Source organism: Aquarana catesbeiana, linkage group LG10 (genome assembly GCF_042186555.1).
Source record: "Aquarana catesbeiana isolate 2022-GZ linkage group LG10, ASM4218655v1, whole genome shotgun sequence".
Classification (NCBI taxonomy): Eukaryota; Metazoa; Chordata; class Amphibia; order Anura; family Ranidae; genus Aquarana; species Aquarana catesbeiana.
In genome coordinates this window covers 83,575,488-83,597,536 of record NC_133333.1, presented here as the reverse complement: position 1 = coordinate 83,597,536, position 22,049 = coordinate 83,575,488, and the positions used below count along the sequence as shown (strand labels likewise).

General features: G+C 41.1%; 1 protein-coding gene across 3 annotated transcripts in view; it reads right to left on the bottom strand.

Moving 5' to 3' along the window:
- Positions 1–766: 766 nt before the first annotated feature.
- Positions 767–22,049, bottom strand: part of PIH1D1 (PIH1 domain containing 1) — a 55,466-nt gene continuing 34,183 nt past the window's right edge. For all 3 annotated transcript variants that reach the window (XM_073602350.1, XM_073602349.1, XM_073602348.1), the window contains exons 8-11: positions 18,463–18,510; positions 16,056–16,146; positions 3,470–3,613; positions 767–981 (exon numbers count right to left, since the gene is read on the bottom strand). In XM_073602350.1, the coding sequence (XP_073458451.1) occupies positions 946–981; positions 3,470–3,613; positions 16,056–16,146; positions 18,463–18,510 (319 nt within the window). In that variant the 3' untranslated portion in view covers positions 767–945. The remainder of the gene's footprint in view (positions 982–3,469; positions 3,614–16,055; positions 16,147–18,462; positions 18,511–22,049) is intronic.

Genomic DNA, 22,049 nt, shown 5'->3' with positions numbered 1-22,049 from the left:
TATATACACAGATAATACCTGAAGTTCTGCTTTCTGACTGATACCTCTAGACCAGCCTTTTTCAACCAGGGTTCCCAGTCACCATGGGGTGCCTCGAGGTTTCTTCAGTGGGGCCTTGGCAAAATGCCTAAAAATTGTATACAAGCCGGCGTGTGGATGAAGGCTGCCTTTAGATTTACACTAAGTGAAAGGATTTTTTGTGCACCATTACAACCTTCTAGCTGCTGACGTCCTAAAGACCAATGGCATCATCAGTTAATAAGGAGGATGTCAGTCACCTGCACAGCATCCTTGTTTGACCCTCCCTTGCCCTTCTCCATCAGCACTGAGATCACATTAGCTGAATGTTAGAGAAAAACCTGAGGTAGAAGAGAAACATTCTAGTCGGTACAAGTTTGCAAAAGTTGCAAAAGTGTATTTGCTTTAAAAGTATAAACTACCTCTAACGCTGGGTGTCCTACTTGGACTTGTGGATGCTGCTGCATTATGTAAAACTATTAGAATAGCTTTTACATTTTAGAATGGTGTGTCTCGAGCCTGTCCATGATTTTTAAAGGGTGTCCCGAGATTGTCCATAATTTTTAAAGGGTGCCTTGACTGAAAAAAGGTTGAGAAACACTGATCTAGACCATGACCTGCCTACCTACATCCATTTGGGAGGGGAATCCTTAAATACACACATAACAATACTGTGTTTTTGTTCAGCGTAAGACACCTATGTTTTAAAAAAATAAGGATATATTTATGATGACAAGTTACTGAGAGGTTTGCGGTAAATAACATTTATTTACAATATTGCTGATGCATTTAACTTTAGGTCCAAACTGACTCAAAGCTGAAGAACATTTTGCAAAATAGGGATGTAGAGTCCAAAATCTCCAATTTGGATCCACTGGATCAATAATAGAGACTGATTTTAAGAGCTAAGTCTTCCACCGCTTCTTGCTATGCTGATTGAACTGGCATCGTAATTGTCAGCACCTGAAATACAGCCACAAACAGTTTTTCAGTAATCAGCTATATAGCATGGCACTTTAAAAGTTCATCTTGAGAAATATGTATTAACAGCAGGTGTGTGCTGTCATGTTGATTTACTTGTTAAATATAATTAACAGTCAAATAACAACAGTCAAAAATAACACTTGTCAATAGCAGATGTAATTGTGAAAAAGCAGACGGTAGATAACATACTTATCTTTTGCAGAGTTTAAATCTTTATTGCATTTAAAGCATGACCCTACAGTTCTACTTAAAGTGTATATATAGGCAAAACTTTAACTTTGTTTTGCAAATAGTACAGAAAATGAGAGGAATTCTCACTAAAGTGAGGTGAATTGGCATCTTAGATGGTTGTCACTGTAATATTTGTGCTCGTTAGACGAATTATCACCAGCTCTTGCCCTGGTGACAGCCCTAAAATTTTGAAGATCCCATCACTTTCTGTTTTAGTGACGAACAATCACCAGAACACAGTTTGAATTAAAACCTGAAAAAAGGTCTGACCCTTGCCTCTCAAATCGAAAAATAAAAATTGCTTTTACATAAACTTTAATCTTAGCTCCTATCCTGTATACTTGCTACCATGGCCATACTAGGAGGATAGCTTATGACATGTGTTAGGCATAGTTCCTGCATAATCATATGCATAAAAGATTAAAGAGGATAGTATTGGTGTGTGACGTATCCACCCAAAACTATGATATTATTATTTGGTAGATATGAAGAGTTAAGCCATCTGGACACTTCCTAATATCTCTCAGGTACTTGGGCGTGAAAATGTGCAAAGTGTTATCCAAGTCTTAGATCAGCATTATCAGGGTTAGTATGCCTGGAGGCAACTATTAAGCTTACCAGAATCTCAAATTCATGGATAGAGGCAGACACTGCATGTGTAACAAGCCCAGGGATAGATGAGTCTCTACTTCTGTTTGTCAATAACACTGCAGCTTGAATCAGAACAGCTCTTGTTCCAGTGGTCCTTCAATAGAATCCTTGTCTTGCTGGTTATGTGCCAATCGGTAACGTAATACCCAAATAAGGCAAAGAGAGTCCTCTCATAGTGTAGTACTAAAAAGCTTTATCAAAAAGTATATACTGTACATACAACACCAAATCAAACAGCTAAAAAACACTTACAAGCCACCACTACCTGGCTAAACAGCAGCATGTCTCATCAGTAAGCTGCATTGTCTGCCTCCATCCATGAGGTAGAGCAAGGATATGCAATTAGCGGACATCCAGCTGTTGCAAAACTACAAGTCCCATCATGCCTCTGCCTCTGGGTGTCATGCTTGTGGTTGTCAGAGTCTTGCTTTGCCTCATGGGACTTGTGGTTCTGCAACAGCTGGAGGTCCCCTAATTGCATATTCCCGAGGTAGAGGTTCTGGTTAAACTGAATACTTACCTCAAGGTGTTCGGCATGTGATCCCCGATAACTACAGATCTAAGACTTGGATGTCACATTGTCTATTTGTCTGGGGGATAACACTTTGCACTTTATTTATTAACGCTTTGATGGACACGCTTTCTGTTTGCGCATGGGATTATTCATTTATCCGATGGTGGATGTTATATGATTATTTCAGGTGCTGCATTTATGTGTTTTATGTTTCTGTTGATTCATTTGCACCTTATTTTTAGTGCTATCTATGCATATAGAATTTCTTTGACACACTGAAATCTGGATTTCGAGTTTTGGCGACACAGTTTTTTCACAGATCCAAGACATATAATAAACCCGTTCAGCCCACCAGGTTCCACCTGTAAACAGCATTTCACTTATGGGTGGACAGATCTTTTATTTAACTTCCAAAGCATCAACAGCAGTGTCTATCATCCTGACCAACCTACTTTACTGTGCAGAGAGCGCTTTAAGAAAAAAATTGATAGATGCATTTAGAGAGTTATATTTAGACACATGAAGGTGGACTCAAGTGCAACCTCTGATAGCAGCATATTATATTCAGTGGACTGCAGATATGCAACATTAGTTGGTCAAAGACAAAAGACGTGTTACAAGAGATGGTCAGACAGCAGACTTGGTGCAAGAGATAAGAGATTATAGAACTTGTTGGAGACTGAGGACATGCTACAGGAGACAATCTTAGATTGAAGACACATTACATAAAACTCATAGGGAACACAGCTATTGCCTTTAGCTAATTAAATGCTTCCACATTTTTGCTTCCTACAGTGCCATTAAAATCATTGCAATGATTAAGCACAGCAGTGTGAAACGTGTCTGCTGACTTTCCATGAGCTGTACGTGTATTTCTTTCCCTCGATTTTAATGGATTTTCAATAAAGATATACATTTTTTTTTTATGCTTGGAGTGCTGCCACCTTTCCTTCCTTTGCACTAGAGAGTTGGTTGCAGACAAAGGCAGGCACCCCACTTCCACATAGCAGCACAGGATCTCACGGGTCACCTGGAGCAGTGCACCCCTTCTGTCATTTCTTGCTCGCTCACCTTTGTTTCTTTGTTAAACTGAGCACCGCTTTCCTCCTGGATAATATTGTAGGGAATGAAGATATCCATAAGATACAAGTCAGGACGTCCCAATAATACAATCCGATCTTCACCAAGGTCTAGTACAAGAGATCGGATAGAAGACTGCAAAGAGAAAATCAGCATTTATAGGACTCCTTTTGGAGAAAGGAGCACATGGCTTTAGTAACATAAAATTACAGTACAGTAGTCATCATGGAGGTTACTTGTCACCTTTTTTCCATTTTTATTTTTGATATGATCTTGATAAGGTGTTGATACCATTGTTTTAGGGAGCTCATACCTCATTAGGAGGGGACTTCAATGTTCCCCTGCAAACTCTCATGGATTTCTCGATGGGTACTTACACACTGCCCTATCGGGCCCTACGTGAGATTAATGTACAGTTTCAGAATCTCAGATTGCATGACACTGGCGCATATTAAATCCTAAAGATAAAGACTATACTTTATTCTCGGTGTCCCAGTTCGGCTATAATAGAGCTCATGGTTCTCTCAGATCATCATCCCATAACGCTCACTTTGCACTCTCCCAAATTGATTTCTAGAAGTAAAATCTGTAGACGTAAACCCTCCCTCTCTAAAGACAAGGCCAATGTGGATAAACTTTGGGCCATCCTGCAAGAATTCTTTGTCATCAATGACACCCCCGATGTTAACTCCCTGTGGGAGGCTCAGAAATGCGATATCAGGGCAGAATTTTTATCGCTGTCCGCCACTGCCAAAAAGACACAACAGGCTTTAGTGCACTCTCTACTCACATGCATTTGTTCTTTGGAAACAATACAGAAATGCACCAATGCTGTGGCTGCCTTTCAGGATCAAATGGCGGCAACTCCTGGAGGAATTAGGCAAAAGAACTAGGTGACAGTACGTATTGAATCAAAAAGTGTTTTATGAGCAAGGCAATAAAAGCGGCCAGTAATTAGCTAAGGCAGTTGAAGCTAAAAGGGCAAATCATCAGTTCAATGTATTAGAGACACCCTGGGAGATAAACATAGCCATAGCTAAGCAATTTGAAGAGTTCTATAGATCCTTATACAACCTCTCGGATTCACCTCTGCCTTTCTTGGCTATTTCTCTGGATTCCTTTTCCATTTCTCTGGCAACAAAACACAATGAAGATTTCCTATGAAAATACAGTACTGCTCCCATCTACTGTGAAGAGGATCTGAAACTTGAGGTCTGCATCATCGGAGATGAACTGGACAAAGCCTTGAAAGAAATGAAGCCAGGCAAAAGTCCTGGCCCAGATGGCCTGACTCTTCAATACTACAAGACCTTCCTGGATATTTCAAAGCCGTGATTTTGGGCCTTTTGCTCCTTGACATCCTTCCCTCCCCGTACTCCCCACCTCTTGGAGGCACACATTGCTGTGCTACCTAAAGATGGGAAGGATGACACCCTTGTTGCTAATTATCTTCCTATTTCACTTTTGAATGTGGACATTTGGCTTTATGTGAAAATCCTGGCTGTCTGCTGCCCTTTCTACCTTCTCTGATTTCTCGGGATTTGGGATCTAGTAGGATCTGTACCAGGACTAGAAGCCCGCAACAACACTATAAAGGCCCTGATTCTCCATCACTGGTTGACCTCACAGAAAAGGCGTGGCTTCGTTCTCTCACTCGACGCTGAGGAGGCCTTCGACAGGGTTAAGATTATCTAGCAGCAACCCTTAACGCTATTGGCCTATTACCTAAGATGCTTGGCAATATTCAGGTGCTTTACTCTATTCTGTCAGAGTATGTGTGAATGGTCACCTTTCAGATATTTTCTCTTTGAGAAATGACATGAGGCAGGGCTGCCCTTTCTCCTCTTTTATATGTCCTCTCCCTTGAGCCATTCTTGAATAGAGTGCGGTCCAACCCCACAATTCATGGAAATATACAGCAACATGTATAAAGTAGCCGCCTTTGCGGATGAGATGTTGCTCTTTTTGTCAGAACCTGTCAGGGCTGGGCTCAGCCCTTCCTTCTCTGAGCTGGCCGCTCAGCTGTCGGCTAATTGCCAGCTCCTAGCTCCACAGTTACTCAGCTGTTGATGATATCCTTCTAGTCAGTTCTGCCTACTTAAGCCATCCAGCCCATCTCTGCCTTAGTCAACATCAGTGACTATCTCCTGTATTCCTGTTAAAAAAGACTTGCTTGGCTGACATCCCTTCTGGCTCCAGATCCTGCTTACTGTTTTACTACGCTCATCTCCGGCTCCCTGACGTTTGGCTTGTCTGACTATCCATTCCGGTTCCTGAACCCTGGCTATGTTTTGACTAAATTTGTTCTATTTATTTTTATTATTAAACAAGTGTGATTTAACTGTACTTCGACAACAGAAAAATGGGGTTCCCCTGAGTTGATTTTCCCGGCACTTGCACAAAAATTGTATACAGTAAGAGTGTAAACTCATATAAAGAATAAAAAAGTATTTTTATTTAATGAGGAAATTCATTCTTTAAAAACATTGTGGGCGTCATGAATAACAAACAGATTACATAATAAACATGATTGGTATCAATCCGTTAACAATGATATAGTGTACAGAAAAAAATCTCTTTTCAAACCCTATGCGTTTCGGGATACAAATATATCAGTCCTTCTTCAGGGGCATAATTGAAAGGAGGGATTCATCTGAATGAATTGAAAAGCATATACGTGATAAGTCAGTTAATTAATGTAAAGAGTTATCAATAGAAATCTGTTTATCGGTAAAATGATCAATTGATCACTTACCTGAACATGTTATCATTGGTTACTCTGAGAGGGAATTTTTTAAAAACCACATGAAAAAGCGAGGCATATTGAGGGATGGTAGCCAAGTATATAAATGTAGATACAGGTGCTGTTCCTTAAATAAAGTAAATTCAATTGAATGTTGATAGACCATAAGTCTCCACAAGAAGGCACCCGGTTTTACCTATCCCTGTCCCTCCCGGACGCGTGCAGGCCAGAGCTATATGCTGGGGCCAAAGAGGCAACCCTGTAGACAAAGAATTAAATAAGTATCGGGTGTATAGGAGTATTATGAAAATATTGGGGCAATTAGGGGGGCAAGCTGGTATGAAAAATGTGTCAAATACATATTAAAATTTATATAACATAATACAATTAGCCTGCATTATATAATAGATTTATAGTTTTATTTTATATATATTTTTAAAATAAAATATATATAGGGATATACAAAATATATATATGATGTATACAGGTAGTGTAAAACTTTCACAATTTATATGTTATTAATGATACAATAATATGTATAGGGAGATACCAAATATATATGATGTGTACAGGTAGTGTAAAACTTACACAATTTATATATTATTAATGATGCAATAATCTTCACTGCTTCACAAGAATAGATCTAGTGCTATGATTGTGTATTCACGACCTCAATTATAAGAGGGACTAAGTCAAGGGAAAAAAAGCAATGGAACAAGTTGTATATTCCCAAATGAAACTTGCCAAAGGGGAAAGAAGAGCACAGCCATGTCCCAAATTATTGTAACAAAAGAAGTAAATAAATACCTTGATTTAATAGTGTATAAATGTAGCTGACCCCGCGCATCCAAGCGTACGGCAGGTAAAGCACCTTAGCTAGGAATGAGTGGGGCTGATCTATATAGTGGACGAGCTCCAATCAGCTGACGCTAGCAATCGCGCACAGCTGTGTAGTGGAGCCCGTCAGCTGGGAAGCCTAAGTAACAGCCCCCTGAGACGGGGATGCGCGGCGCCGCCCCTGCCGCGCATGCGAGCGCAATGACGTTGGGGCGACGTCGCGCACACCCATCCCACCGGCACGGACATGCCTATCCGGCGGACTGAGCATGTCCACCGGAGTGGCAATATGGAGGCAAGGGGCGTGGATGTTCGGTCGCCCTGGAAACCTCCTGTAATGCCGCCCAGGTAAGAACGCTGGGCGGCTTTCCGTGCCGGGCAATCGCTCGGGCCACACGCACCCGGGGGGGGGGCAAAACGAGAGGCAACCAGGGTGGAATAGTGGTTATATTGGGACATAGTACACGAGCTGGATGGCAATGTTTGTGGATAGTACCATATTTAAAGATACTGTTGAGTTGTATTGCTCAGTACTAAAACGGTCAATATGGAACAGCAAAAGGAAAACCTGGATATTCAATACAGTTATATACTTGACAGTGCTTGTTATAAATGATCGACTTGTGAAAAGGTAAAAACAGGTTTACAGTATAAAGGAAGGGCTAAAAAGTAGCATACATGGTCACAATAATTGAATATGGTATACAGTTCGTTGATGTATCAAAAAAGGTTTTTTACATTGAACTTATTTTAATCTAATACAAAGACTATGTTTATCAATATTTTCGATGTAATCCATGAATGTAATGATTGTTATGCCTCTTTGTATTAGATTAAAGTAAGTTCAATGTAAAAAACCTTTTTTGATACATCAACGAACTGTATACCATATTCAATTATTGTGACCATGTATGCTACTTCTTAGCCCTTCCTTTATACTGTAAACCTGTTTTTGCCTTTTCACAAGTCGATCATTTATAACAAGCACTGTCAAGTATATAACTGTATTGAATATCCAGGTTTTCCTTTTGCTGTTCCATATTGACCTTTTTAGTACTGAGCAATACAACTCAACAGTTTCTTTAAATATGGTACTATCCACAAACATTGCCATCCAGCTCGTGTACTATGTCCCAATATAACCACTATTCCACCCTGGTTGCCTCTCCCCCCCCCGTTTCATTTGGGAATAAACAACTTGTTCCATTGCTTTTTTTTTTCCCTTGAGACTTTAACATTAGTCCCTCTTATAATTGAGGTCGTGAATACACAATCATAGCACTAGATCTATTCTTGTGAAGCAGTGCTAACAAAGCAGTGAAGATTATTGCATCATTAATAATATATAAATTGTGTAAGTTTTACACTACCTGTACACATCATATATATTTGGTATCTCCCTATACATATTATTGTATCATTAATAACATATAAATTGTGTAAGTTTTACACTACCTGTATACATCATATATATATTTTGTATCTCCCTATATATATTTTATTTTAAAAATATATATAAAATAAAACTATAAATCTATTATATAATGCAGGCTAATTGTATTATGTTATATAAATTTTAATATGTATTTGACAAATTTTTCATACCAGCTTGCCCCCCTAATTGCCCCAATATTTTCATAATACTCCTATACACCCGATACTTATTTAATTCTTTGTCTACAGGGTTGCCTCTTTGGCCCCAGCATATAGCTCTGGCCTGCACGCGTCCGGGAGGGACAGGGATAGGTAAAACCGGGTGCCTTCTTGTGGAGACTTATGGTCTATCAACATTCAATTGAATTTACTTTATTTAAGGAACAGCACCTGTATCTACATTTATATACTTGGCTACCATCCCTCTTAATATGCCTCGCTTTTTCATGTGGTTTTTAAAAAATTCCCTCTCAGAGTAACCAATGATAACATGTTCAGGTAAGTGATCAATTGATCATTTTACCGATAAACAGATTTCTATTGATAACTCTTTATATTAATTAACTGACTTATCACGTATATGCTTTTCAATTCATTCAGATGAATCCCTCCTTTCAATTATGCCTCTGAAGGACTGATATATTTGTATCCCGAAACGCATAGGGTTTGAAAAGAGATTTTTTTCTGTACACTATATCATTGTTAACGGATTGATACCAATCATGTTTATTATGTAATCTGTTTGTTATTCATGACGCCCACAATGTTTTTAAAGAATGAATTTCCTCATTAAATAAAAATACTTTCTTATTCTTTATATGAGTTTACACTCTATTACTGTATACAATTTTTGTGCAAGTGCCGGGAAAATCCACTCAGGGGAACCCCATTTTTCTGTTGTCTATGTTTATTGGATGTGGCACGGCCCCCCTTTTTCTCTTCCTAGGAGAGTTGGTCGCTTTTTTCCTATGATTTAACTGTACTTCTGTCTCGGCCCGATTTCATGGTTTCTGACAGAACTTCACTTATCCCTACCAAATTTGCTTTGGGATTTGGAACAGTTCAGATCTCTTTCCAATCTCAAGAGCAATCATGTTAAATTGCTTTGAACATCAGGAGGCAGAGTGCAGCTAGTCTAATTTTCCTTTCTCCTGGTGGTCTGGGGCCTTGACGTACTTGGGCATCCAAATACCCTGTCTCCTCTTGGAGCTCTTCTGCCACCACTAAGCATTCCACCAAGGATATGTGAGCCTGGAAACCCCTAATGTGTCCTGGTTTGGTAGGGCGGCGCTGGTGAAAAATGTCTCTCTTTTCTTGCATTTTATAGATTATGCAAATAGTTCAGCTAATGGCCCCTCACACATTCTTCTCCACTTATAAGAGAGTGCACCTCTTCATCTGGTGTCACAGACATCAGAGGATTAAATATACCTGTCTGACCAGGTTAAAACATAAGGGTGGCATAGGTTTGCCAGATCTCCACAGCTACTACAGGGCATGCTTATTATCCCATCTGGTGGACTGGAATGTTCACGTTCCTTTTAAGGACTGGGTCTCTCTTGAGTGCTCTCTGATTTTGATCTACCATTGCATCTTTTGCCATGGTTGCATCCGACCCAGATTCCTAATGAGGCCAAAGAGCACCTACTGATTGGTCCGTCTCTTCAAATCTTCTATCGAACCTTCCTACCTACAGCCCATGTTGGCCCTATGACCCCGCTATGCTTTAATCCTTCCTTCCCACCTGGCATGTCCACTTTCTTTCTACGACGGCAGGGGGCACATTTGCAACTGGGGCTCTTTCTAAAAGTGGGGCTATTTCTATAAGTGGGAGCACTTGCATGCATATATATCACCCTCACTTCTGTCCTCTCCTTATTACTGCACCCACCAACTCCTGCTAATTCTAAATCCACACACACTAAAAATCTCCAAGACCCTGGGGCATGTCCCTTCATTTAAATCCCACTCCCATATTACCTCCCTCACCCTCCTGCTTCCCCTAACCTCTGGGGATATATCCCCAAACCCTGGGCCTCCATCATTTAACTGTACCCCATGCACCCATCACCTTGCACCCTCTTGCAGCAGCCGCAATCAACACAATTTAGTTCCCATTTCTATTCTTCCCAAGACCAGACTCCCTTTCTCTTTGGCCCTTTGGAACTCCTGCTCTGTCTGCAACAAACTCACCTCTCTCCATGAGCTCTTTATCGCCAACTCATTTAACCTACTAGCCATTACCAAAACCTGGCTCCACAAATCCGACACTGCATCTTCTGCTGCCCTATCCCATGGTGGTCTTCTCTGGACTCACTCCCCCAGATCCAGTGGATGTAAGGGAGGAGGGTGTCAGAATCCTTCTAGCTCCACATAGCACCTTTCAGGTACTTCTATACATCCCTAATACTAACACTTCTGCCACTTCCAAACTTCTCAGCCTAACCTCCTCCTTTGACCTGAAGCAGTGGATACATGCTCCTACTCACTCCAAAGGCAATACCCTTGACCTAGTTTTCTCTCACCTTTGCACTCCATGCAACCTCTCTAACTATCCATTCCCTCTCTCTGATCACCACCTTATTACTTTCACTCACTCCCTCTCCTCCACCTCCCCTCCCTCCAACCGCCTAAAAGTTACCCGCAGAAACCTACGTCATCTCAACCCTTCTCTTCTCCACTCTGCTATCAACAACCTCTACAACAAAATTTCACCCCTATCCTGCACCAACCTAGCAACTTCTGTCTACAACGCTTCACTTCTAGCCTCACTGGACTCACTGGCCCCCCTCACTACACACAGAATCAGGCCCCGACCCTTTCAACCTTGGCAAACAGATGATACTAGAAGTCTGAAAAAACGTGCTCATGAGTGCCTGTGGCGTAAGACTAATGCCGGCCATACACGGTTCGAATTTCGTAAGAATTTTCTTTCGAAAATCGTATGAAAGAATTTTCGTATGAATTTCGCACCATTAGTGGGCTGCAACAACAGCCGATTTTCGTGTGGCAATCAAATTTGAGGAATCGGACATGTTGGAAATTTTTAGAAAAACGAACGATTTTCTAATCAATGATGGGAGAATCGTGCGAGAAATGTAATAAGAAAAGAAAATTTACGGAGAGAAAAGAAAAGAAGATTCCCGGCCAAGAAAATTCTTTTCTGTAGCAACATGCGGTGAAATTGAAGGCTTGGTCGGCCGAATTTCGAAAATCAATGGTGGCATCATCAGATCACAAAAAAAAAAAAAAACGAACTTTCTGATTTTGAAAGAAAATTCGTTCGAAATTCGACCATGTATGGCCTGCTTAAGTCTCAGAGATTTCAACCAATATAAATCTGCCCTCGAAAAATACAATTCCAGCCTCCTCTCTGCCAAGCAGACCTATTTTATCAGTCTCATTAGCAACTTATCATCCTCTTCTCTATCTTCAACTCTCTACTTCGTCCTCCACCGCCTCCACCCGCCAACTTACACACTGCCCAGGAGATCGCCAAACTTCAAACAGAAGATTGATACAATTCGTGAGGAGATCTCTACTGTTCCGATACCCTCCAAGCTTTACATTTCATGCCTATAGGCACAATCATTACTTCCCTCTTTCAACCCCAACACTATAGACGAGGTTGATAAACTACTTGCTAATGTCCACCTTACCACCTGCAATCTGGATCCTGTTCCCTCACAAATGCTACGTTCACCCTCTGGCTCTATGCTACACTCTCTAACCCACATCTTCAATCTCTCCCTCTCTTCTGGCATCTTCCCCAACTCTCTAAAACATGTACTTGTCAGACCCATACTTAAAAAGCCCTCACTGGACCCATCCAATCTTAACCTATGCCCCATCTCCTTGCTCCCCTTCTTATCCAAACTCCCCGAACGTCTGGTCTACAACCAACTGAGCGTCCACCTCGCTGATAATAGCCCTCTTGATCCCCTTCAGTCTGGATTACATCCTAAACACTCCACAGAAACTGCTCTCCTAAAACAAACTATCTACTAACGGCCAAAACCAATGGACACTATTCTGTACTCCTACTCCTGGACTTCTCTGCTGCTTTTGATACGGTTGACCACCCCCACCTCCTCAAAAAACTCCACGCCTTTGGTCTCCGTGACTGTACTCTTCACTGGTTCTCTTCCTACTTATCCAACCGCACCTTCAGCGTTTCTTACAACTCTACTTCCTCCTCTCCCTTTCTCAGTTGGGGTCCCCCAAGGTTCTGTTCTTGGACCTTTCCTATTTTCAATCTACACCTTCCTGGGTCAGCTGATAGCCTCCATGGCTTCAAACACCACCTCTACGCTTACAACACCCAAATCTATTTCTTTACCCCTCAGCTCACTCCCTCCGTCTCCTCACGTATCACTAATTTACTATCAGATATATCAGTCTAGATACAAAGAAAGTGGAAAATGGGGTGAATGGCGCTCCCTAGTTAAAAATGAGGTGAACTAAATGTGTAACAAAAGTGCAAAAAATCCACTGTAATAACATACACTTTAGGTAATAACCCTAATAAAATGTTAATAAAAACTCAGTGATATGAACAATAGTGTATCAATCTGTACCAAATGTGCATCATATCAAGTCCAGTATAGTGAATATATATATATATATATATATATATATATATATATATATATATATATAAAAAACGTAAAATTAGACACCAAAAAAAATCCAAAAAATTATGAGCACTGAAATGTTGCAAAATGGTGTCACGCCCACCTTGATGTCTCCCTAAAGGAACGCCTTTGGCCGGACTTACCCCCAAAGAAAAACCAACCCCCCCCCCTTTTTTTGGATATGGTGGTAGAGGCTGTGATGTGTGACTGATCGATCTGGACGTCCTGCTTGAGTGGAGACACAGACCATTGGCACAGGTACCACAGGAGACTATCCACGAAAACAAACTCTGATGTTCCTTAATGCCTGTTACCCCTGCGGGGGTATTTTTTTTTGCAACACCGTTTTGCAACATTTCAGTGCTTATAATTTTTTTCGGTGTCTAATTTTACACACACACACACACACACACACACATACATATATATATATATATATATATATATATATATATATATATATATATATATATATATATATATATATATATATTCACTATACTGGACTTGATATGATGCACATTTGGTACAGATTGATACACTATTGTTCATATCACTGCGTTCTATATGACATTTTATTAGGGTTATTACCTAAAGTGCATATTATTACAGTGGATTTTTTGTACTTTTGTTACACATTTAGTTCACCTCATTTTTAACTAGGGAGCGCCATTCACCCTGATTTACACTTTCTTTATATCTATTAGCCCTCTTGGGGGTTTATTAGGGGAGGCTGCATACCTTCTTTTCTTTCCTAAGCGCGGAGATTTTGTATTGTTTTATATCAGTCTGGATGTCACACCACTTCCTCAAACTCAAACTATCCAAAAACAAACTTATAATTTTTCCTCCCCCATATGCCCCTTCCCCTGATCTCTGTCAAAATTGATGGCACAACTATAAGCCCATCCCCACATGCCAAGGTTCTAGGTGTAGTCCTGGACTCTGAACTCTCTTTTAAGCAACACGTCCAATCACTGTCCAAATCCTGCCGCCTCAACCTCCGCAACATCTCCAAAATACGCCCCTTTCTAACCAATGACACAACAAAGCTCTTAATTCACTCGCTGGTCATCTCTTGCCTCGACTACTGCAACTCACTTCTCATTGGCTTGCCTCTACATAGTCTATCACCTCTTCAATCCATCATGAATGCTGCTGCCAGACTCATCCACCTTACCAATCGCTCTATGTCTGCTACTCCTCTCTGTCAATCCCTCCACTGGCTTCCGCTCGGCCAAAGAATTCAATTCAAAATACTAACAACTACGTACAAAGCCATCCACAATTTAGCCCCCAGCTACATCACTAGCCTAGTCTCCAAACACCAACCTACTCGTTCTCTTCGTTCCTCTCAAGACCTTCTGCTCTCTAGCTCCCTCGTCACCTCCTCCCATGCTCGCCTCCAGGACTTTTCCAAAGCCTCTCCAATCCTATGGAATGCCTTACCTCAATCTGTCCGCTTATCTCCTACTTAGCTTTTAGACAATCCCTGAAAACCCTTCTCTTAAGAGAAGCCTACCCTATCCACACCTAACTGTTTTTTCATTTTCTCCATCAGCTCACTTCCCACAGTTATTACCTTTTTGTTTCGACTTGACCCTCCCTTCTAGATTGTAAGCTCTAACGAGCAGGGCCCTCTGATCCCTCCTGTATTGATTTGTATTGTAAGTGTACTGTCTGCCCTCATGTTAAGCACTGCGCAAACTGTTGGCACTATATAAATCCTGTATAAAAATAATAATAATAATAATAATAAGACAGAGTTGGCCACACAAGGATGTTCTCAATGCTAAGATGGCACCATTGAGCTCTCGGTGTTCCCATTTCCAAAATTATCATTTTCTGACCACTCGGGCTCCAACTTGGACATTTCTCTCTTTGAAGAAGCCTGCGAGACCATTTGCACATGCATCCACAAGGGCTTGTTGAATGTGTCCATACAGGAAAATGGGTATCCTTCAGTTTCCTGTTTGCGATGTGGGGAGGCTGTTGGTTCAATGCGCCACATATGGTGGACATGCACCCGTTTACAGCCATTCTGGATTCAGGTCCACAACATTATTACTAAAGTTACATCTTTGAAGTTGGACTTTGTCCGACACAAGTTAATGCGGCTAAATTATGTATACCTTGTCTTTGGTGTTCTACCACTGTCCCCACAATGAGGGAATGGTTCCGCAGGATCAATAGCATGGAGCTATTGATATATATTGCACAAGATAGGATATCTAGGTTTACCACCACCTGGGCTTGTTGGCTGGGTTTTAAGACGTCTGCCGAATTCAATTCCTAATTGTAGAATTTTTATAGCTACCTCTACTACCAGTTAGCAATTTTTTGTACTTGTTTTTTTTTTTTTCTTTAACCTTACTGGATCTCGGGAGTCTAGTGAAAACTCTCTCTCACCCCTCCTCAAATTTGGGAGATGGGGGGCAGGAGAAGCTTGAGGACGGCTTATGCTGGATTTGGACCCCCCCTTTCCTTCTACCACCATCCCCCCCAAATAGTTTTTTCCTTTCTCCTCACTGCCTCTCCTCTTGGTCCTACTGTATCTGTTTCTACTTCTTTTTTGCTGTTCTTGATCCCTATTCGACAAACCAGAGCCTGCTTTAAATGGGAGCAACTAACAAAGGGAATGACAAACATGCTCTCCTATTGTTATTATTGCTTTAGATTTCATGGGTCCACTGGTGTATTGTTTTCTTAAGACTATCGGTATAGGCATGTCCCCTGACCTATTATTATGGTCCTATCTGTATGCTCCATGCAGGTTTCTTCTTTTGATTTTCAATTTTTTACAGCTGTCTTTAATATTGTATGTTGTGCAACTTTAAGAAAAAGTTTATGAAACAAAAAAAATAAATAAAAATTAAGGCCTATAGGGACCTTCAGAATCTGTAGTATAGCTAAAACAAAAATCACTCACCACTTTAGGCAAAGATATTTCAGCCACAAGAAAAGTTGGGTGCCCTTCCAAAGGCTCTGCAATTATTGTATATTCTGGTACCTCTGGTGAGCTGAGAATTAAATCATATAGCAATAAATTTATAAATACAGATCCATTTAACATAAGCTAACAAAATCTGGTCTTGTGCTGGTGATACACATGACATTTTTCTTAGTTTGGAATAAAATTGGAAGAGTTAGAACCACTGGGGAGATTTATTTTTATTATTTGTCTCACTGAGACTCTTGTAACAGCAGGACAAGATGTAGGGAAATAAGCGTTATAGGGGGATATATATATATATATACACATACACACACATATATACACACACACACACACACACACACACACAACAGTACATGTAAACATACACTATAAACAGCGCTAATGTTGAGCAAAAGATATATATATATATCATGCGGCCAACTTCACACGAAAGTCTTTAAAAAAGTAGTGCAGAGTCTGAGGTGATTAGGAAAATGTTCATAAGTGATAATACAGCTGGATCAGTGTGCACCTTCCACCGGTCAGTTGGGCTTCACCCTGTGTTTATATATATATATATATATATATACACACACGGGTTATAATATAACTCTCCTTTATTCGATCCAAAATGAAAAAAAAAAGTTCTGTCTTATCTTAAATTGATAGTAAAGTTTCCTTTAAAAAAAATAAAAATAACAAACACGTCATACTTCCCTGCTCTATTGCAGTGGATTTGCACAGAGCAGCCTAGATCCTCCTCTTCGCTGCTCCTGGCCTCTCCCTCCTGTCGAGTGCCCCCACAGCAAGCAGCTTGCTATGGGGGCACCCGAGCCGAGCTGCAGCTCCATGTGTCCATTCAGACACAGAGCTGCCATTCTGCCCCGCCCCCTCTCTCTCTCCTGATTGGCTAACTGACTTTTAGTGACAGCTGTGGGAGCCAATCAGGAGGGAGAGTCTCGGACAACTGAGGGACTTGCGGACATCGCTGGACAGAGATGGGGCTCAGGTAAATATTAGGGGATGCTGGGAGGCTTCTGCACATAGAAGACTTTTTACCTTAATGCATTAAGATAAAAAACTTTCTGCCTTTACAGCTCATTTAAACATTACAAAGCAGGAGAGCATGCAAGGATTTTTAAGCAAGTACACAGCATACAGTATTTATTAGTTACCTGTTTAGAGGAGAAGTATAGCCAAAGCTATTTTTACTATACCTCTTCTATGAATCACAGGAGTGCAGTTATTTCTGCACTACTGTGACCCTTTTTAAAGTGGTTGTAAACCCTTACAGACCACTTTGACCTACAGGTAAGCCTAGATTACGGCTTACCTGTAGGTCCAAGAAATAGCTCCTAAACCTACACGGTTTAGGAGATATTTGCAAAAAGACAGGCACTGCTGTCTACGGCGCATGCGATATGCCATTAGTGGCGGCTCCCGTGCGCATGCGCGGGAGTGACGTCATCGCGGCTCCGGCCAATCACAGCGCCGGAGCCACGATATCCGGAAAGAAGATGGACGCTCCGTAGCATAGCATAGGGGACAGCAGTGACATTGCAGGCTCCTGTGTCAGGTAAGTGACACATTATGCTTTACCTTTGCAGGGAAACAAAGAGGAAGTAAACCCATCGGGGTTTACTTCCTCTTTAAGCCTACAGCAGGCTGAAAAAGAGCAGAGAGCTGGAAACTGACAGTCCCTGGCTCGTAGAATGCTGAGAACTGTGCGATCAGCAGTGTTTGATTGCTCAGTTCTTGGTGCAGAGCCTGCGGGGAACAGATTCAGCATTGGATCAATGCCGCACTTCTCTTAAAGCGGAGTTCCACACAAAAAAGGAACTTCTGCTTTTCGGAACCCTCCCCCCCTCCGGTGTCACATTTGGCACCTTTCAGGGGGGAGGGGGGTGCAGATACCTGTCCAAGACAGGTATTTGCACCCACTTCCGGCATAGATGGGAGTCTATGCCTCTTCCTGTCCCTCCGCGCTGTCTCCTGGGAAACACATAGCTCCCAGGAGATAGCGGGGACCAGTTACGATGCACAGCGCGAATTGCGCATGCGCAGTAGGGAACCGGGAAGTGAAGCCGCAATGCTTCACTTCCTGATTCCCTCACCCAGGATGGCGGCGGCAGCTGCCGAGAACCGAGCGGGTTCTCGGCGTCGCCTGCCGACATCGCTGGACCCTGGGACAGGTAAGTGGCCATTTATTAAAAGTCAGCAGCTGCAGTATTTGTAGCTGCTGGCTTTTAATATTTTTTATTTTTTTTTGGTGATTTAGGTGGACCCCCGCTTTAAGTTATGTTATGTTAATAGGAACATGTACCAAATATAAAATAGGGGTCATCTCAATTTGGCTACAAAAAGTGGAAATACACTTTAAGGATGTTAAAAAACAAACCTTGTGACTTCAGAAATAAGAGTTTTGCTTGCAACTGGTTGCGAGGACCTACAGATAAGAAACAAGGGAATTATTGCTATGCCCAAAATGTTATATGTTTTACTAAAATTAAACTGGTTTGTAAGAGAGTCATTTGCCAGATATTTTATGTGGTAAAGCGGCTTCCGCTTTCTCAGAAAAACAGTTTAAACCCTAACTAAAAACTAAGAATGTAAAACTATAACAAAAACTAGAAAAGGTACAATTTCTGGGGAAATTGTGAAAGTGTTCTTGCCTCTACAACTGGAGTGGGCGGAGTAACTGGGTGGGGTGGAGTGGCTTGAGTAACTGTGAAAAGTGTTAAAAAGCTTAATATTTTAAAAAGTATAAATAGTAGTAAAAAAGTTCCATCATTCGCTGAAAGAGCTGAACATTTTTTTCAAAAGTAATTTTTTTTTTTCAAAAATGAATTTTTTTATTTCAAAAATAATTTTTTTTTCGAAATTATTATTTTTTTTAAAGTATTTTTTTTTTCAAAAATAATTTTTTTTTTTCAAAAATATTTTTTTTTTTCAAATATATTTTTTTTTCCAAAATAATTTTTTTTTAAAAGAAATTTTTTTTTCAAAAATATTTTTTTTTTTCAAAAATATTATTTTTTTTCAAAAATATTATTTTTTTTTTCAAAAATGATTTTTTTACTTTTTTCAAAAATAATTTTTTTTTTCAAAAATATTTTTTTTTTTACATGGGGCGGTCATAATGTTTTGGGTGATCATGGGGTGGTCATAATGTTTTGGCTGATCATGGGGTTGTCAGCTTTTGTCACTTCCCACTCTAGTTTTGAACATTTCGCCATTCATTCCTATGGGACCAATTTCGCCGCAAAAACGTCATTTCGTGGACCATTCGGCAAAACATTCCACAAAGTAATAACACACCAATCGGGAACAATCCGCTCGTTTCGGTATATTATTTGTCTCTGTAGTGTAAAAACTGTGGGAGGAGTCTACAAGCATTATCAAGTCTAGCAGATGAAGTCACATGCATTTGGAGTGTCTCAGCATCTTGTGTTTACAACCACTGTTTCCTAGCAACGCTCATGCCCTGTTTATGCTTCCCAAATACTGCTTCATCAAAACTGCCCCATCAGAATTACCCCATCAAAACTGCCCCATCATATTCCTCTATTATAAATCAGTACATGGTGTGTCTGTCCCCTCCCCCGGGCTCTGTAATCAGCTGAGATGCTCCAGCCACCTCCCCCCTGTGTATAACAGAAGCTTTGGTAACCATGGCAACAAAACAAACACTAACAGTACACTCTGATTAATGGCTAAAATTTCCTGAAATGACCTCTAAACAAATGGCCGTATTTTAAAAACTATACATCCTACAGCGAAGATCTTTATATTGTGAGAATCACAAGACCCAGACCTAGATTTTGATGTATAGTATGTCTCTGAAATATTAAAAATGGAGGCACAGTCGCAGTTTAGAAATTGCCCTTCAAATTTGGAGGGGGCTAGAGGGTAGTTTTAATGAATGTCAATGGACGGTGTGAGTTGCAAACAAATGGTCATATTGTGAAAACTATCAGGACTATGGCTTAGCCGTGGACATGTTTAGTGGCAGCAGGGATAGCTGAACGTTTTGATATAAGATTTGTGTAGGTGGGCTTGAAAATGAGGGAGTGGCGGCAGTTTAGAAATCATGTTCTGATTTTCCAGCTTTTGTCACCTCCCACTCTAGTTTCCCCATTCATTCCTATGGGACCAATTTCGCCGCAAAAACGACGATATTTCGTGAACCATTCGGCGAAACGTTCCACAAAGTAATAGCACACCATTCGGGAACAATCTGCACGTTTCGGTATATTACTTGTCTATGTAGTGTAAAAACTGTGGGAGGAGTTAGGGTGGTAAATTTGGCTATAATAATAAGAATAATATATATGTGCGATAACAGTAAGTGGTCTTGCTATGCAAGAACACTTAATAAGCACACATTTGTACCACACTAAAATCCACATTAAAACATTTTAAATAAGAACCATTCTACTAACTTAAAGTATCGGGGGGGGGGTGAGCAATGAGACGGCAGCGCAGCAAATGTGTTCACCTGACAGGAAGGGATTGGACTGTCAGTTTCACATACACAATCCCCATTGCTGCAGCCACCACAATTATGGGTGGACCCTTGTACGGATATGGCAGCGGAAGGATTAATCCAACAGCAGTATGGACACAGCTGAGGAATTGCAAAGCACAAAGTGATCCAACCACAGTATGCAGTTTTCCATTACATATTTCATTCAGAAGTTGCCAAAGGGTCAATAAGCATTTAGTTGCAATTCAAATGAGTATCCAAGCCAGGAGATACAGCCACAGTAAGCCATGCATAGAAAGCATTTATTCTCTGCAAAACCAGAACATTATAAGTCAGTGGATTCCATTCACAGCACTTAGGCTCCTTTCACACTGAGGCGCTTTGCAGGCGCTAAAGTGCTAAAAATAGCGCCTGCAAAGCGCCCCGAAAGAGCTGCTCAATGCACTCCAGTGTGAAAGCCCCGAGGGCTTTCACACTGGAGCGGTGCGTTTGCAGGGCGGTCATAAAAGTCCTGCAAGTCGCATCTTTGGAGCGCATTAGGGGCGGTGTAATTACCGCTCCTAAAGCGCCCCTTCCCATTGAAAACAATGGGGCAGCGCTGCAAACCCGCCCGCAAAGCGCTGCTGCAGCGGCGCTTTGCGGGCGGTTTTAACCCTTTTTCGGCTGCTCCATAAACAAGTTTATGGAGCACCTTCTCTAAACACAAAAAAAAGCTAGTCCGAGGAAGATAAGGCTACTTTCACACTGAGGCGTGTGGGCACCAGCGGTACAGCGGCGCTAAATATAGCGCCGCTTTACCGTCGTTTTAGCAGTGCTAGCGGGGCAGTTTTACCCCCCCCGCTAGAACGACGGTAAAGCGGCGCTATATTTAGCACCGCTGGTGCCCACACGCCTCAGTGTGAAAGTAGCCTTATAAGCATTCCTCGGACTAGCTTTTTTTTTGTGTTTAGAGAAGGTGCTCCATAAACTTGTTTGGTAGAGAACACTGGCATTTACATATATATCTTATCAGCACTTCCACCACACAAATCATTAGCTATATTCACGCTGTCCAGTGCTGATGGCTTCTGAAGCAGAGTTATCTGTTGTTCTCCTGTTATCTGTTTTACATTTCTCTCTTTTAAACTGATATGACAGGGGCTGCCTGTGTAATACCATGAGGGGCTTTCCACAGCATGGGAAAAGATGGAAACAGGAGGATCACAAGACTACTTCCACATGAACAAGCTCTGCTCATTCCCCTGCTCTGGGGGTGGGACATATTACTGCAGGGTGTGAGCAGGGGAAGGAAGAGAAGAAGTGCTATGAATCATGGGACACAGGAAGTCCAGTGAAAGGAGACTGTTAAATGTACTGCCTGAGGAGGTACATATACAGTAGAGAATGTTTTGCAGCTCTTAAATTATAGAAAACCGGAACTAGCATCTTTTGCAGGAACCAAAGTATATGAAAGAATATGGACATTTTTTTTAAAGGTGAACTAACCCTTTAAGTTATTG